The 19,479-nt window shown below is 46.5% G+C and overlaps 1 protein-coding gene across 1 annotated transcript in view; it reads right to left on the bottom strand.

Annotated features, from left to right (window-relative positions):
- NAMPT (nicotinamide phosphoribosyltransferase) overlaps window positions 1-7,122 on the bottom strand; it is a 55,830-nt gene extending 48,708 nt beyond the window's left edge. The window contains exon 1 of the mRNA XM_065408671.1: window positions 7,063-7,122. Coding sequence (XP_065264743.1) covers window positions 7,063-7,122 — 60 coding nt within the window. The remainder of the gene's footprint in view (window positions 1-7,062) is intronic.
- Between the last annotated feature and the right edge of the window lie 12,357 nt (window positions 7,123-19,479).

The raw sequence follows: 19,479 nt of genomic DNA on the forward strand, positions 1-19,479 counted from the left end.
ACAGTCCAGGAACCCCACTACTGCAAAGCCATCTACTATGTCCCGCATGTTACCAAGTCACAGTCCCACACAGCACATGACAACAGCCCCCATTGTGGATTTTCCATAATGATTGCCCACTGACTGGCAGCAAGCTGACACTGCAAGCTTCCACAATACGATCACCATTCACTTCTCAGCTGTCAGCGGAACTCTCATTCTGGCATCCGAGCTGGCGTGGGCTCAGCACACAAACGCAGGAACATGGCCTTCTGTATCTGAAAGTTTGGCACCCACTATAATGTAGGTTTGGGACAATGAGTAATGTGATCCAACCAATCAGTGCTTGTTTCTTGCGCCCAGAAGCATCACTCCACCATCTTCTGCTGCTCAATGAATGCCACCAAAAGCCTTGAATTGGTTTTCACTCTGTGTCCCACAGCAAACGGTCCTCCATGAAATCATCATGTCCCCCAGTGCTGTTCTTCCTAAGGCTCTACAAATACCGAAGGATTGTGTGTCCTGTGTTTCCAATGCTTATGATGATAGTACATATCTACATGGGCTCCATGCTTCTGTCAGAGATGTCAGACACCGAAAAGTGCTGCAGGGTGTGTGGGATTTTAAAAAAGATGAAAAAAATATGGGATATGGATGGCATTATGGGGATTTGACCCCCTTGCTCCCAATCACGATTTGTTCTGCCCCACCCTGCGTTGTCAAAATTTCCCAAAAGATAATGCTCCAGAGAAGGTGATTGGCACACTAGGATACCTACTCACAGTGTTCCACATTGTGCATTGACACAAGCAATCCTGGTGAGCATGCGCAGCACGGATACAAGAAGCCAACTATGCACACACACGAGTGATTCACTAACTGCGGTGGCTTTATGCCAACGTAATTTATGTTTGTCTAAGTTTGTAGTGTATACATGGTCATAGTTGTGTACAAGAATTAGTAGTGTTAATATATTAATCTGGAAAAGGAGATAAGCAGCAAGGTAGAAAAAATTATTGATGACAAAACTTATTTTGGATAATTAAGTCTAGAGAAGACAAACTTCAGATGGTCTAACAAAGCCAGGTGAGCAGGCAGCACAATGCCTAGTGCAGTGGTTCTCAAACTTTTGTACTGGTGACCCCTTTCACATAGTAAGCCTCTGAGTGTGACCCCCCCTAATAAATTAAAAACACTTTTATATATTTAACACCATTTTAAATGCTTGAGGCAAAGTGCGGTTTGGGGTGGAGACTAACAGCTCACAACCCCCCATGTAATAACCTCACGATCCCCTGAAGGGTCCCGACCCCCAGTTTGAGAACCCCTGGCCTAGTGCAATTCATTGTTACCAAATGCAAGGTAATACATCTTTGAAGAAACATGTTAAACTAGGGGACTCCCATTCCATGTCCTCATCCTACCCCCATCCCTATGCCAAGGGTTCTGACACACTCATGTCAGGAGTTCTGTCTTCTCCCATTAATCTGCCCACCAAGGAGTTCCCAGAGTGCAACCTGGGTGTAGGACGGCTGAGCTAACTGTACCACCAACCTGGGGTCTCCCTCTCACACCGAGATGCTGTTGGCAAGCTGCAAACCACTGGCAGGTACTGCACTTACACAGACATCCACAGGCAGGGACACACCCAGCTGAGTTACATGAATGCTTCTCCCAGCCACTCATGAACAATAGAGGCTCAAGCCAATTCCCCCCAGCTCCCCAGCCTTGCACCCCAGAACTATACCATCTTGCCCTGGTCAGAAGCCTGACCAGTGTACGTTCATTACTCAGTTCACCCCTACCTCAATGTGGAGACGACACACACTAGCCTTTGTAAACTGAGCGGAGATTTCTCAAGAACTTTAACCAAAACACACTAGTTTAGGTAAAATATAAAACAGATTTATTAACTACAGAAAGATAGATTTTAAGCAATTATGGGTAGTAAGCATAAAGATCAAATAATAAAGCATAAAGACCTAAAAAATAAAAGTAAATTTGCAGTCTGAGTTCTATAAACTAAACAGGATTTGAATCAAGCAGTATCTCACCCTGATAGATGGTACAAACAGGTTACAGATCATCAAGGCACAGGCTGAAACTGCCTCCCAGCCCAGGACCACTCTCCCAGTTCAAAGTCTTTGTCCTCCAGACAGGTTTCCAGGTGTTGAGTTGTGGCGGGAGTGAGGGCGAGTCATGAGGTCATTTCCCCTTCTTTTATAGTTTCTTCCAGCTTGCTGGAAAGATCTTTTGCTATGAGGGGAGTTAAGCTGTCTCCATTGAATACATGCTCTCTCTGAGATGGTTGTTGGGAGAGTGGATTCCCTTCAGCAGGTCTATTGTACCTGAAAGGCTAGTTGTGAGTATGCCCAACCTCACAACATATTTCAGTAACACACAACAAAACTTCATAACTTCACATCCAAAGACAGTACATACAATCCAACAGGATATTTGTGTTCGACAGATCAAGACTTAAAATGATACCTCACAAGGCATACTTTGTACAAAACATATTTATATGGCAGTGGTAAATATGGGGGTTCCAGGGTGCTGTTTTCAGGTACAGAGTGCCACACAAGGGTTCTGTGGGCCCCCCAATAACAGTCCCTGGCATATGATAATTAGGGCCACACAGAGCCCCTACCATGGTGAGCATGGGGAAAACGAAGGGCCACAGATTAGAGGGAGTTGCGGGGAGTCCCTGAAATAAAAAGGGGAAGGAGGGAGGCACACAGAGTTTGTGAGGTGGAATGGACACACACCAGGGGCTCCATACATTGTGGTCAGCCTAGAAAAAGCAACAGAGTATGCGACCCTCTAGTTAAAAACTGCTAGCATTTTAAATCAGAAGAACTTTTCCCTTTTTCAGCTATGTTGTTTCACAGTAGAACCATAACAATGTATCTTCACCTTTAAGAGATTACAAATGATTTAGCACATCCATGAGAACACTAGTTAACTAAAAAGTTTAGTTTTCAGAAATTGCTTTTGGCTTTCACAGATACGAATTTGTTTATTCAGTTTGTCAAATTAAGATTTCTCCCCTACACTGAGGATTCGTTTAGAGATGTTTACAAAGTAATACCACATTAATAACTCTTGAAATCTTTATTTAACAATGATAAACCAAGTAGTAAAAAGGAACATTTTCACTCTGCAAGACACATATGCCCCAACATTAACTAAACAGCTCATTTAGTGATATAGCAATTACTGACAGGAGCCAAAAGTGATACCTTATACCAAAAAAAAAAAAAAAAAAAAAAACAAGAAGGAAGAACCACTTTCCTATAAGCCTACATGTGCTACCTTCTTGATCTTGGTCCCTGTACACAGTGCATGTCTCCACAGTTCATCTAACAGGTTGCCCAATACTGAGGATGAGGCAGGCAGAGCTGGACTATATACTAGACTAACTGCAGGAAGGCAAAACACATGCAGGTGTGCAAGGAAACAATTTATGAGTGTGATTATGTGAAACACAGTAAATTTAATTTATTTCTGCAAATTGTTTTTAGTGTCATACAGTGTAAAGTGTTATAAAAATATTTATCTTATTGGTCCCAAAAAAGGACAAGATAACTTAGTTTCCTGCTTCAAAAAACTTGAAGCGCTTGCTGCATATTTCTGGGGGCCCAATTTATAATGCTAAGTTGGCCTTGCAACTCAGCACTGAAGAAAACTGTGCCTAGCCTGCAGCAAAGCTCTGAAATCCATCCATCAAATGTTAACTCTTACCTAGAATAATTATGCCAAAACAAACTTTTTAATACCCTGCCACCCCTAATTTTTGATAGCTTGGCCCAGTGACCCAACAGGACTTTCCTGCCATACCATATGAGATACAGAGATGTTTTAGAGGAAATGGTGACAACATGCTGATTGTTCACATGGTATTCCTTAACCAAAAGATCAGAGTCCAGTTCACAGTACTTATTTTTAAAGTCCTACATGGGCAGAGAGCCAGCTACTAAGTCCCTCTCACTCCCCCCACCCCAACCTCTTCACATTACATTCACTAAAGCTAATAAAACTCAGATTCAAATTCATGGGTGGGTAGAGGGGAGGGCTGACAGTTGCTGAGTCTGCTCTCCACTAGAAATGTGTTCAATAACAATCTTGCCCCATTTAGGACAGATTATAAATTCTGTTCATGCTGGATTTGCTAAATAATCACGTCACTGACAATCGTTGCTTGGACGTCATCCACTGGGATTGGAACACTAAATAAGCAGCTTAAACCAGAGGTGGCTTCTTCCTCAGAGACTGAATTATGCATCCATTTTTATAAGGTGTCCATACAGTAAAGGGCGTTATATATGTGTGCAACAGCTCTTCAAGGTTTTTATTATTAGAGATAGGCATATAACGAGAAGTAAAACTTACATCATATAAAAAAAGTAGAGGTTTCCAATTGTATCAAGTATACAATGAAGGACACTAACTGTAGCATTAACTTTGACCAAACTACCAGCTTTAAGCTATATTAAGGAGTATCAGGCCTACTCTAGCCTTTTCTGACAGTTTGCACTGGAATCTGTAGTGTAGATGATGCACAGGCAGTCAGCAGCATTCTGAACAACACAGCAGTTAAACACTGGCAAACTGATCTATTATACTGGCACTCCTACTATTGCGACCACCAGTGGAGCTACAGTAGTGGAAATCTAAGAAAAAACATCTAGTACAGACTGAGTTTAAGAACATGCAGCACAACTTACACCCATACCACAAAGATTCTGAACAGTATTTTAAATTTATTAGAGAGCAGTATTTGAGACCTGCTGGTGGTTAGCCTCAAACATGGTTCCAACTTGCAAGGTTCACTTACACCTAGGTGCCCAGATAGCAAGTATGAAAAATCAGGACAGAGTGTGGGGTGTAATAGGCACCTATATAAGAAAAAGCCCTAAATATTGGGACATCTGGTCACCCTACTTACACCCCTCCCCTCCCCAAAAGAGGCATGGTAAATTCATTGACATAGTGCCTAGAAGGGTAATGTACATGGGTTAAACCAGTTTTGAAAGCAGTTTCACTAAGGCCTGGTCTACATTAGAAAATTAGGTCGGTTTAACTACATCCATCAGGGATGAGAAAAATCCACACCCGAGTGGAGTAATTAAACCGACCTAAGTCGCCATGTAGGCTAGGTCTACACTACCCGCCTGAATCGGCGGGTAGAAATCGACCTCTCGGGGATCGAATTATCGCGTCTCGTCGGGACGTGACAATCGATCCCTGAATCGACGCTCTTACTCCACCAGCGGAGGTGGGAGTAAGCGCCGTCGACGGGAAGCCGCGGAGGTCGATTTTGCCACCGTCCTTACAGCGGGGTAAGTCGGCTGCGATACGTTGAATTCAGCTACGCTATTCGCGTAGCTGAATTTGCGTATCTTAAATCGACACACCCCCCGTAATGAAGACCTGCCCGTAGACAGCGTTCAGTTGACGACAGAATTCGCCCATTGACCTAGCTACTGCCTCTCGGGGAAGTGAATTACCTTGCTGACGGAAGAACCCCTTCTGTGGGTGTAGATGTCTATACTGAAGCACTCCGGCAGCAGCAGTGCAGCTGTAGCATTATAAGTGCAGACAAGCCCTAACCCCTCACTGACTTGGTAAACTGATCTAATTTTCTAGTGTAGACCAGGCCGAACCATAGTTTAACTGTTAAAAATACTTTTTTCTTCACTACTCTAGAATGAGACCCTTCCCTCCAGATCCTAAGCAATACATCTCTCAAACAACTTCTACAGTGAGACTGAACAAAGCTTTAGAGAAAATAATACAGTAAGTATGTTATAAGTTACAAACATACTAGCAATAATAGTAAAATTTAAGGGCGCTGTAAACTAACTCACACCCCAAATTTGGATTTTGGGGGAGAAACGCACAAAGGTTGGGATTTTCAAAGCCAATTAGGGTTATTTAGTCATAACTCCTATTCATTTCAGTACAAGGCGAGCAGCTAAGGAGCTGGGGTTGGAAGTTTTACCTGGAGAATCTGACACCCAATATTAGCATTGATTGTTCCCTTTACAGCATTGTGAAATCACGACCAGAAACGAAACAAACGTGAAGCCAACCAGCACAGCTTCACTGTCCAAAGTTGAATGAAAGGGGGGGTGGGGAGCTCCATGAGAAAAGCTAGACATGGAACATTCTTTCAGTTGCTCTAAGCTGTTAGTAACACGGACAAGGGGTTTTCAATAACATTCATTTTACAATTTTCCCTACACAGCCCTTCTCTGGGATCCCCCAAAACACCATCTTTATAGCTGGCAAGAGTGTTTTTTTTAGAACAAGGCGGGTTCCTGGCCAGGCAGCAGCATCTCCCCTTCGCTGTCACACCATCTAGGTACCCAGGCTAGTCGCTCTCCAAACGCGAGGTTTTTTCCTAGCACGCCCCAAGTGACATGCTGTCGCTGAGCACTTAGCAACTGCCCGTGCGCAGCCAGCGGGCACCGCGTAACCACTGACACCCTCGGGCCTCAGGCCCCCACAAACCCGCTGCGGGCGGCGCCAATGCCCGCCAGCGCTGAGCGTCACCCGGCGCCGGTTTCGCTTTCTAGCTCGCCTCCACTCTCCAGTTCCCGGCAGCCCCCCGCCCCTCTCGCTTAAAGGGGGCACAACCCCCGCGCCGGGGATACCCTGCCAGGCCCAGCCCGGGCCAGACCAGCCCCCCGCCAACCCAGCCCCTCCACCGGTACCCCGGTCTCATGCCGCCACCGGGACCACCGGGCAGCCTCCCAGCCCTCCCTGCAGCTAGGGGGAGCCCCGGGGGCAACCCAACCCCCTCCACTAGGTACCCCGGCCTCATGCCACCACCGAGACCCTCCGCCAGCCTCCCCCCGGGGGCAGCTCCCCTCCAGTCCCGGCCCCGTGCCGCTCTGCGGCGACCTGCCCAGCCCGACAGGCAGCGGCCTCAGGTCCTGCCGGTGCCGGGCGCGGCGCCCCCCCGTGCCCCGCTAGCCTTTGGCCGGGCGCCGTCGGGAGCCCGGTGCCCTGCGCGCCATGCGCCGGCCGAGCCCACGCACGCAGAGGTGACCCCGGCCAGGCCCACCGCCCCCCTACCTTGTAGGAGTCGGTGGCGAGCAGGATGTTGAACTCTGCGCCTGCCGCTGCACGTTCCATCTCGCCGAGCACGAGCCGCCGCCGCGAGCAGGGACAATCACAAACGGGCTGTGCCGCCGCCGCCTCCTCCCCCTCGCTGCCAAGAACCACCCTGGGGGCGGAGCCACCGCTCCATCTCCCCCCCATTAGATTCGACCTGCGACGGGAGGAGGTGGGGCTATGAGGTCACGCAGAGGGCGGGACCTGCGCCTCTACACATTCTCGAAGTGAGCGGGGCGGAGCCAGCACTTCACGTTCTCTGTCGTGGAACTCGATCGCCCGGAGGGAGGAAGGGGGCGGAGCCGAGGCGGTGATGCCACAAGGGTAGGCGCTCCACTCTCTCTTTCTATTGGCTGGGATTCCCGGAGCTGGGCGGCAGGAGAGGGAAAGATGCTCAGTCAGGAGAGCTGGTGACCAAGCGGGGAGGGAGAGAGGTAGGAGTGTGTGCGCATGCGCAAAGCTCGCTGCTTTCGATTCTTCGGAACTGCATCGGGCGCGGGGAAATGGCCTCGCCCTGGCCGGTTTCTGGTGAGCCCGCCCCGCCCTTGGCTGAGGCGCAGCGGAAGCCCCGTGCGCTGGGCTCCGCCGGGGGGGGCTACCCCGGGGTTCCCGCCCGCGGCGGAAGGCCAGGCCCAGAGGGCAGCCGCTTCGCAGCGAAGGAGGGTCTGGAACAGGGATGGGCCTGGATCGTCTGTGGGGCCAGCGCGGCGGAGAGCCCCGCTCTGTAGAGCACCAGCTCCCCTCAGCGCTGCTAGGAGCCCAGCTGTAGCTGCCGGGCTGGCCGGAGGTGGGCAGGGCGCGCAGGCCGGCGCGGAGACCCGCCTGAACCCCGCATGAAGAGGGCTCAGCGCTGCCGCAGAAGTTACGAAGGCCTGCAGGAGAAAGTTGTTTGGAGACGCTTAGGCCCATCCCTGTAGTCCAGTCTCTTGTCGGGAGTGCCATAGCTCCTGCGCCGCCGGGGGATAGCGACTACGTGTCCCCGATTACTTTCAGCAAGCCTCAGAGCCAGCCCCCCAGCTGCGCCTGGGACACTGCTCCTCTCCGGAGCTGGCAAGCGGCCACTGCAGGGTGGTGCGTCTGGAGCGGTCTCTCTTCCCCGGGGGAGGGATCAGCTGCCACCTCTCTCCTGAGCGGTGGGGCTGAGTTCTGCACACACAAGCCTACCACAACCAACTCCTCTGGGCCCACCTCGCTGGTTTACCTCCAATGCTCTGTAGAGCTCCTCCGTCATGGCAGCTAGGCCAAATTTGAGTGAGTGGCCTGCCTGGCATGTGGGGTTCAGAGTTAGCCCAACAGCCCCTCCTCCAGGAGATTAAATCAGGAGCTTTTTGGCTGTAAACAGGCACATCCTTGACAGACTGGGAGCTGGTCAGTACGAACACCACAACTAGCACACACAATAACCCCAAGCGTCACTGAAGTCTAGAATGTCTGAGTCAGTGTGAAGCAATAGGAACACCTACAAGCATGGGTGAGAGGTCTTTTGTAGTGAATATCACCAGGTTCAATCATCACTGGGATTCACTGTGCTATTGTTTAGTTTTTAAGTTTTCTTTCTTTTATTTATTTATTTTACACCCAACTGTACAAATTACATCTGTTACTCCTGGGGGAATTCTGTGCCACTGCGCAATGCAGAATTTTGCAGAAATTAATGTGTGTGGAGAATTTCCTTTCCCTCCCACAGAAGTGGGCTGCAGTGCTGCTAGGGGCCACTGGACCCAGCAGAGCCCAGTTTGCACATAGAAGACACTGCTGAAGGGAGGGGGAGGGAGCTAGAGGGTTCCTGGCAGCTGCAGTTCCCAGCATGCCCTGAGAGAAGGAGAGGGTGGCATACAACAGGGATTCTCAAACTGGGGGTTGGGACCCCTCAGGGGGTTATGAGGTTATTACATGGGGGTCGTGAGCTGTCAACCTCCACCCCAAATCCCGCTTTGCCTCCAGCATTATAATGGTGTTCAATATATAAAAAAGTGTTTTTTAATTTATAAGGGGGGGGGGGGTCGCACTCAGAGGCTTGCTATGTGAAAGGGGTCACCAGTAAAAAAGTTTGAGAGCCACTGGCATACAGGAAACTGCAAACCTGGAACCAAGCATCAGGCTGTTTCTCCCTCTGGATCCCTGGGCTCTGAGGGAGGAGAGGATGGGTGTCTGGGCAAGGGAGGGGGGGGGGCTCTGTGGCTGGGCTTTGGGGGGAGGAGTGCAGGTGTCTGGCCCCCAGCTGTGATCTAGGGGTGGGGAAAGGGGGCAGAGGAACAGGAACTGGGTTGTCATAGGGGGTCTTTAACACTCTACTCCTGGAGGAATTTTTGTGTGTGTGTCTATTGTTACAGGCGTACTTGCTCACAGGTATTTTGAAATAAATTACAACAATAATTGAAACTGTTGTGATTATGTAGTGTTATTTTGACAAAATTTGCAGAATGTTGCAGAATTTTTATTTTTTTTGGTTCAGAATGCCCCCGGGAGTAATCTGAGTGAGAGCATGGGCTTTTAGCCACTAGCTTTTAATATACAGGAAGCAATGGCCTCCACTTGGGAAGATTCCTCCTCTGCCTTGAACACTAAAATACTAAATGTTACTCTGTTCTATATAGGTTTTCAGTTATATAAGAAGATTTCAGGCTTGTCACTCCGAAACCTAGGATGGCTGTAGTCTGTGTAAAGAGAGAGAGAAACAGCTACAAGCATAGTAGGGAGCCTTTTTTGACTAAAATATCACCAGGTTCAGTCACTGTGATTCAGACTATTATTGTCGAATTTTTGGGATCTCAGCCTTTTTGACTTTACAGATTACACCCTTACTCTACACTAATTTGCATACAACAGTTTCATTGGTTGTATGAGGGAGATTACACAGATGGTAGAACTTGGCCAAACTGCTATATCTATGCAACAACACAGGCTTTCAGGTACTAGTTATTGAATAATACACAAGAACAAAATCCTCCAGAAATACCACCAGCCAAAGGTGACAGTGCTCATCAGAGTACATGCTGGGTCACCATGCCCAGGGATGATCCAGAAAGGCTGTAGGGGAAAATGGTGATCCTTCACCATTGCAGCTGAGTAGGTAAAGTGAGGTTATAGCCCCACCAATTCATGGTGTATAGGCAAATCCTCACACATGGAAGAACAAGTCATCCATTGCTATACATATATATACATATTATTGATATACATGCCATACATATTATGACTCTGCTCCAGTGAGGTGGGGGGCAACATACCTGGAATTAGATGACAGCTGTAGCAATGTTTGCAGGGAGTGCTCTGTGTGGATGTGGTGCACCATGTATACGGGACAGCTAATTTTGCTTCAGTTTAGCATTGCAAGTTACAAGCATGCAATTCTCTGGTGTACGCAATGAATCATGCTAAGCTGTTGCTCAAATTACTATTTTGTGGAACCATATGCACCTTGAAGCAGAAGACAAATATGGTCCTTTTTGATCCCTGGAGTAAACTGCAACTGAGAAGTCCTTGATTTCATTTACACAAACAAGTTAGGGTAAACCATAGGAGGTGCAGAAAGGAGTCCATCATTTAACTATTGACCAGCCTACCAATGAATAGTACAAGAAAAAAACAGCTGTCTATATAAAGTGATAAAAGAAAACAAGCCTTTTCATAAAACAAGTGTTCACCATCCAATATCATTTGATATATGGGTCTAAAAGACAAAGTTATAAAAATGGTTACTGCTTATGAAGATGAGCCATAGCAGCTGGAATCTTGGTTTCTACTCTTCAATAATACTATTAAATATGAAAAGACTGAGTAAATTACACAAATGTAATCAACTGAGATAATCAATACATAGATCCTTTTTCTTGTAACATCATTAATTAAATATTCAGGGCCTAATTCTATAGAACTCATGCAAGTAGTCCTGTTGAGTTCCATAATCACACAATAGGCCTGATTAGCTGACCATACAACAGCCATTCCTGGCAGTACATTAAAGGATCTTCTAGTGAACAAACGTGCTGTACTTTCTTGGAAGCAAGCTCTGTAGCCAGTCTATATCTGGTAGCAAAGCCTGACCTACTAGTAGCAGCCCTGAAACCTACTGTATACAAGGCATCCATGACACTTCCCATACTAGGGAATCCTTTCTCTTCTCAGGACATTGTTTCATGTAACTTGATTATTCATGGTGAGTGCCAATGTTTAGCTTCTATTTAGAATTAAATTAATGAGTGAAAGACATTACTAAACTTAGGGCCTGATTGTCCTCTTGCTTAAATTGGTGTAAATCAGGAATAACTGCACTGAAGTCAATAAAGGTACACTGAAGTAAGTGAAAGAAGGTATGTTACATATGACAGTACCTAGTGATAGGACAGTATAATACATCTTAGCATTCCATAACAGGAGGAAGCTCTTCAATAGAGTGGTAGCAGTTGGATAGGGTTAAAAGAAATTGTAGAGCAGAGATTCCTACACATTTCTTCTTTTCTAGGCAATATATGTGCCACGTAGCAAACAAAACACCTGGCAGCAGCAATTATGAAAACCAACTAGTCTCAAGTGGCTGACTGCCATTTGAGGATCAATGAACTGAATGTAGGATTAATTCACCATGACCTCTGACATCCTCTCCTCCTCCCCTGTGACTGACATTGAAGTTTCCCACCCACTTTCCTCTAGTCCATAACACTGTTGATAAAGTCATCTTTCTCCCTGCCTTGAATGCTTTCATTGGCTCACTCTCTTCCACAACATGAAGTTCAAGTATCTTGCCCTTATCTTCAAGCCAGTACTGCATAACTCTGCCGCCTTCCTAGTGTTCCCTCTAATTTTCCCCACCCATGTGCGGAATGAATTTTGTTGTGTGCACCAATATGGAGGGGATGTGTCATATTGGTGCAATTCATGTGGTGGGGCTGAGGGGTTTGGAGTGTGGGAGGGGGCTCAGGGATGGGACCGGGGATGAGGCGTTTGGGGTGCAGGAGGATGCTCAGCGGCTACGGTGGGGAGAGAGGACTCCACCCAGCTCTCTCTCCCCACAGCAGTACCTGGGTTGGGAGGGAGAGGAGCCTCTCCCCGCTGCGGCAGCTCTGGGGCTGGGGCTGCAGCATAGGTGACCCAGTCCCAGCAGGTCCAGGCTGGAGGAAGGCCGTGCCTGGGGCTGGCCCAGGCAGCACCGCAGCAGAGTTGGGACTGGGGTAGGGGCACCCCGGCCTCAGCAGGTTGGGGGCTGGGCCAGGGGAGAGGCATCCCTCCCCCGGCAGGTCCTCAGGCAGGTTCCCTGAGCACCTGTGTGGCGCTAAATAGGCTGCTGCACGGCCCTGCAGCTTACAGGGAACCTAGTTTCCTACTTATCTGTCCTTGTCATGCCTCCTGCACTCACCCAGTCTGCTCCTCCAACAATGCCAGTCTCCAAATACCATTTGCCTGCTTTTCTAGTGAACTTTTCTGCACCTTCTGCCACATCACCCCCAAGCATGGAATGGCTTTCCTGAGGTGGTCTTGTCTGCAACCTCAAACCCCTTCTGAAGACCTACTTCTACTGTGATGCATTCAGTAACTATAACAGTATAGTTGTAGGGTAATTTGGGTAATATTTTTACTTGATATATCATCATTTTAAAGTAGTCTGTCCTTCAAACTTTGTATTATCAGGATGGGGCCAATCACTGCCTGGCTTGTTTGCAGTTCTTTCCCCTGCCTTGCACCTCTATTTTCTTTTAGAACGTCAGCTCTTTGAGGCAGGGGCTGTATCTGTTTTTGTGTTTGGAAAATGCATATTATAGTGCAGGCATTATCAGAAACAAGAGTTACTAATAATTAAATTAGTGACTGAATGAAGAAAAATCCTTTGCCTGAAACCACAGTTGCAGGAAATTTGCAAACTAGCTGTTTAATTAGCGAAGACTGGGGAGCAGAAATCCTGCAGTGTCCAGTTTAAAAAAAAAAAAAAGTCATAACATTTCCTTGTATAAAGCTCTGCTGATGTATTTTAAAGCTTTCAGTAGTATGATTAATGCTGATTTGTTCAGACAGGATCTTTAATCCTCAGCATCTTTCCCCCTCTTAGCTCTTCAGTTGTATCTGACAACATGTCAGAGCTTGAATAATGGCTTAATTTAGTTTAGGTGAAAGAATCAAACTGTATCAGTAGTGAAATATTGGAATGTTAGCACACTGTGGAGCATTAATAGAAAATGGGACCAGGCTAAATGAAATTATGCTAAATTACACTTTGCTGGGGAAAAGGACAAAAGGCAAAGATTAAACAGTGGCAAAGATTAAATACTAGTCACTGGTGCAGCACTAACTGGAGGGAGCATGGTTACAATGGGGAAGAGGGGTGAATCCAGGAACATATAGAACTCTACTCAGGTATAGAAATGCACTCAGAGAGTCAATTACCACCTGTCATATCCTCCATTATGGGTATAAGTAGACTTCAGTCTACACTACAAATTGGAATCAGGATTGTAACTTGGTTAGGGGACAACTACAATGTAATCAAGTTGCATCTGTAGCACAGACAGGGCCTTAATCTCTGTCTAAAGTAGGCAGGGAACCAAGTTATGGTTTATTTATTTATATTCAGTTTAAACATGATGCAGATAAATTGTTTCTAACATTATTTGGCTATTTGGTATGGTCAGGGCTGGTCAGTGATAATCTTTTAGCATTTTACTCTTGCAAGTGAGAAATTTTAAAATCTGTTCATTATAGGTATCTTTAACTCTCTCTCTCTCTCTCTCTGACAGTAATTAATGGATTTAAATTAGGCTAGGAACCACCTGGCTTTCCAGGGGTTTCTGCTAACAAGTGATTTTCTATTCAGCAGAAGTGTCCTATCAGCATTTTGCATGTAGTATTTAACTTACTGTAGAAAGTCAATCTCACAAAAATATTTTCAGTCTAGTGCCTTGTGAGCTGTCCAGGGACAGTCAAACTAAGATGGACAATTAAAACATCTTTCCACTGTACAGGTCACTAATCCAGATATATCAGAGCTCCAAACTTATTTTACATAGTGTGACAGGGTCAGGCCAGATGGCTACAAGAGAGTGGTAGATACATTAGTTCCAGGTTAAGCAGGTCCCTTTTCCCTGGGTAAGATAACAGGGACTATTCCAGAACACTCAGGAACTTTCTAGAACTAATTAAGGCAGGCAGGCTAATTAGGACACCTGTAGCCAATTGGGAAGCTGCTAGAATTAATTAAGGCTAATCAGGACACCTGGTTTAAAAAGGCTCTCACTCTAGTTAGTGAGGTGTGTGTAAGTAGCTGGGAGTGAGAAGATGTGCTGCTGGAGGACTGAGGGGTACAAGTGTTAATAGACATCAGGAGGAAGGTCCTGTGGTGAGGACAAAGAAGGTGTTGGGAGGAGGCTATGGGGAAGTAGCCCAGGGAATTGTAGCTGTTGCATAGCTGTTCCAGGAGGTACTCTAGACAGCTGCAGTCCACCAGGCCCTGGGCTGGAACCTAGGGTAGAGGGTGGGCCTGGGTTCCCCCCCAAATCTCCCAACTCCTGATCTAACAGAGGAGGTTCCACCAGAGGGGAAGGTCTCTGGGCTGTTCCCCGACCCACGTGGTGGATTAGCAGAAACTGTGGGGATTGTTCTTACTCTTTTTCCCCCCTCCATACTGGCCAGTGATGAGGTTATCTCAGTGAACAGCAGATTTGAGCCACAAAAGTGGCCAAACTGAGGGCTACTGTGAATCTCTGAGGCAAGCAAAATCCACCAATAAGCACAGGACCCACCAAGGTAGAGGAGGAACTTTATCACAATAGTCACAGGAATGATATTGCAGGAGCACAGGAAACTCATCTGAGTGGAATTTCAGCACAGACCATGCAGAATTTAATTTCATCTGAGAAATTACATCCCCTGTAAGGACTATGGGGTGTACTTAGTCATTATTTTAGGACCTCAGTATTACCTAAATGTACATTTTGGTGAACTTGAGAATGAGGGGCCCAGATTCTTAACAGTACTTAAAGGGTGCTCTGCTCAGTGTTGCAAAACCTTTCCTCAAGGCAGCCTGCTGCCAAAGCTCTCTATACAATGCGTGGGAAGAATTAGGTGCTGGAGGAAGGGATCCATGGACGTCAGCAAGTTGAGTCGGCAGAGGTCTAAGCTAGCCAGGCATGAAATGCTGGAAGGGGAAGGGGAGAGGAGAGAGGCTTTGGCCTCTAAGTGGCTGACTTGCTGTGTCTGGCTAATGGGCATCTCCCTTGGCTTGGGATCTTCAGCCACAAACCCTCTCCTGGAGTTGTGACTGACTTGGCTTAGGTGCCTAGGTAGCCCAGCCCTAGCAGTTGAAACCACCTCACTGTCCTGCTCATGCTCGAGTCCTCTCTCAAGCTCACCCCACATTTCTGTGCCCTTATTATCTTTTGTGCAGAGGCTGTGCTGTCCCCCACCCCAATATCAATGGTCTGCATCCAGTTCTTCTGCTGCAGGGTCTGACAGGTCTCAGGAGTGCTCAGAGTATGCCTACAGGATCAGGCCCCGCTGGCAAGATTGGTATCCCACTGCCTAATGTGAAAATCCTGCTTTGGAGCCCCTGGGACTTTGGCTTGAACTAGGGCTATGAGCTGCTCATTAGCTGTGAGGTGGCAAATAGGAACTAGGCAGCTTTGCGAATGCCAACCTGCAGAAACGTAGGCAATTAGAGGACTTGGGCACCGACAGGGTTAGCTGGCCGCATAATGGTGGTTTTGAAAATGTCAATGGTGCCTAAATGGTGGCCTTAACTGCCTAAAGAGACAGATAAATGCCTTGGGGGATCTGGGCCTACATTCTCTCAACTAAGGTACCTCTGAGGTAGTCATGAGCATGACCTTCTCAGTCAGACTTCCTGCAGAACAGCATCCCAAACACTTGCATGAACTCAGCGAGAAGGAGGAGATCATCTTGCATGGAAATGAACAAGAAATCCCTGACATGTCATTTTAAGTCATCTTCAATGAACAAAGGAGTGGTTTTTTTAGTTGAACAGTGTACTCTCTCATGTAGTTCATCTAAAAGGAATGTGTAGATGATTGTTTAAACCATAACTCAAAAAGTTGTTTAAAAGTGATTTATGTCAGTTGTAAAAAGAAACTGAATACAGTATGTAATGAAGATGAAACATCAGGACTTGGTTCATACAATAGGCAGGGCAAGGCCAAGCCCAGTACAAGATTTTATTTCTAAAAGACTAGATACCGGATACTACTGGTATTGTTAAAATATATGCAATTAATAATTTAGATTATTTTTTTTTTTCAGTTAATATTTTACCAACCTATAGTGTCCTGCTTGGTTGTCCACTGAGCTTTCTGGTCTATACATTATTCAGTATTACTTTCAATATCCCAGGCTATCTATTTATGTTGTGTATGTGTGTGGGACCCAAACCAGCAGGAATAATATTTCATTACTGCTAGCCCAGGGATGTTCAGCAGGGCTCCTGAGTGCTACAACCTGAGCCATCATCAGAGGTCACTTTGACCTTCTACCTCCTAGGGACAGTGTCTGACAGCCAACCTCTGTCTTTAGATGTAAATGTATTATATTCATGCCAGACTCTAGATTTGTTAATCTTCTGGACACACTACAAAACTGTCCTTTCTTCACTGGCTTTTTAGAACAGAACAGGGGGAGGGTGGAAATGGGGGTTTGGTGAATTTTTATATAATGGCTTTGCCGCACACTACATCAACATATATTCTCTAATGTGTGTCTTGCATATAAGGTGCATAACCCTGTTTGGGGCATCTAAATTGTACCATAATACAAATACTCAATTAATAATAATGAGGTAGAAGATGTGATAATCTGCAGCTAATATGAGCTTTTGTTTGCCTCGCCTGCACTTTGCCCACTAATCCAGCTCCCATACAGCATTTAAAATTCCCAAGTTTATAAACAGCTTCACACAGCTAGCATTTCTCTTTTAAATCAATTAGAAATATTTGTACCTTTCCTTGCCTCAAAAATGAACCCCTCTATCCCCCAAAATTAAAAATACAAGAGCCTGAGGCTCAGCATAGGCAACATACAGTAGGACTCATGGTAAAGCAGAGGTCCGGAGGTACTTTCCAGTGAAAGTTAGGTTATTTGTGTCTGTCATTTTCTCTTAAATGAAACTCCTCCAAAGCAAAGGTAAATTTCACTAGCAGTCTGGGGATTACTAGACAATCATCAGATTTCTGACAAACTGTTTTGGCATCCTGGTAATATGGAAGGTGTTCATTATTTTGTGATAGATCAGGTCTATAACATCCACCAATGTTATCCAGGAAAAGGTTTTAAAGGAAAAACAAAACACTACATCAGCATATTGAAAAAACAGTACATGGCCCTGACTCTCAGCATTTTGCTTTTACCTGCCAGTTATCTGAGTTGCAGTCTCATAGCTTATGACATCAGTGGCGCCCCTCAGATGAACTGCAGCCTTGAACTGTATTTACTCTGCAGCTATGTTAGCCCAAAGTGTTGGAGCATGTTATGTCCTGCAGGGTCCTGAGTCTCTCCACATACATGCTCAGCAGCCGGAGCGACTATTGACTTCAGGACGCTTAGTACCTTGCAGGATTGTAGCTTATAAAGGCAAAGTCTGAACTATTTCATCTGTTTTCTCAAGAACAGTACTGAGGTGAAGTATTATAGAACAGATTGTATTCTGATTAGCTGTCATTGGGCTGTAACATTTCTCTCAATATCAGCGGCGGCTCCAGGCACCAGCACTCCAAGCGCGTGCCTGGGGCGGCAAGCCGCGGGGGGCGCCCTGCTGGTCCCTGCGAGGGCGGCAGTCAGGCTGACTTCGGCGGCATGCCTGTGGGAGGTCCGTGGATTCGGTGGGAGGTCCGCGGCGGGTACGCCAAAGCCGCGGGACCAGCGGACCTCCCGCAGGCATGCTGCTGAATCCGCTGGACCGGGGACCTCCCGCAGGCGCGCACCCCCCAAGGCAGCCTGCCTGCCGTGCTTGGGGCAGCAAAAAAGCTAGAACTGCCCCTGCTCAATATAAGTTTAAAGAAATGTCTGATTTTTTTTTCCATTGTGCCAGATTTAAAAGTGAGCCAAGAGGTGTATCAGACAAAGAGCCTGCTCCCATTGAAGATTATGAAAATTTTTCCACTACCTTCACAGGAAGCAGGATAGGACTTTACATGGGGTTGCCAACCTTCCAGGACTGTTCTGGAATCTCTAGGAATTAAGGATTAATTTTTAATTAAAGATTATGTTGTGATGAAACCTCCATGAATATGCCCAACCAAAACTGGCAACCTTAGCTTTACGTGTAGTGCTGCATCATGCCCATTGCCATGTAGTAACATCATAACCTGCAACGTCAAACTCCTTCAGTCACTCAGCAAGCGGCCTTTGTAACAGTGTGGCAAGAGCTACAATCCTTCACAGGGATGTACTGCAGAGTCATCCTGTTTTCAGTTGCTAGAACTCCACCCAGGGACTCAAAATTATTTCTGCTGATTCAGTGGCAAGTGGATTGTGGTAAACCCCAACCGAATGTGAGAGGAGTCGTAGGCCCTCTCTAGAGGGATGGAAAATAGGGCCCAGCAGGGAGAGAAGACCAGAAACACAGCAAACTCAGGAGGAGATTCAGGCCAAGTTTATGTTTTGTTGCTATTGACGTTCATAATAAAAGCAGGGGTCGGCAACTTTTCAGAAGTGATGTGCCATGTCTTCATTTATTCACTCTAATTTAAGGTTTCGCGTGCCAGTAATACATTTTAACGTTTTTAGAAGGTCTCTTTCTATAAGTCTTTAATATATAACTAAACTATTGTATGTAAAGTAAATAAGGTTTTTAAAATGTTTAAGAAGCTTCATTGAAAGTTAAATTAAAATGCAGAGCCCCCCGGACCGGTAGCCAGGACCGGGGCAGTGTGAGTGCCACTGAAAATCAGCTCACGTGCCGCCTTCGGCACGTGTGCCATAGGTTGCCTACCCCTGATAAAGGTAAAGAAGATGAGTTTTGGATGGTAACCTAGACTCTGATCCAGCAAACATTTACTCATATGCTTAAACTTAACCATGGGAGGAGTCCTGTTGACTTCAGGGAGGCTACTAACATGATTAAAGTTAAACATACATGTAAATTATTACAGAATGGAGACCTAGCATGTGTGCGCTGTTTTGGAAAGTAGGGTGGCTAGGCCAAACTCAAGCAGTGCAGAACTGCATGAATATGGGGCAGGCAAGGGGTACAAGTGGAGCTAGGTGTCCAGGATCGGGATGAGCTGCCCTACTCCAGGATAGGAGCAGAGTGCTAGGTTGGGGGTGTGTGAGTAGTCAGGAAGGTCTCAGGGGCAATGGGTGAGGGACTGTGGATGAGCTGTTGGTGGTCTATGGGGTGAGTGTGGGAGGTTGGGTTGGGGGTTAGGATATGTCAGGGCTGCT

Source organism: Emys orbicularis, chromosome 1, assembly GCF_028017835.1.
Source record: "Emys orbicularis isolate rEmyOrb1 chromosome 1, rEmyOrb1.hap1, whole genome shotgun sequence".
In the NCBI taxonomy this organism is placed as follows: domain Eukaryota; kingdom Metazoa; phylum Chordata; order Testudines; family Emydidae; genus Emys; species Emys orbicularis.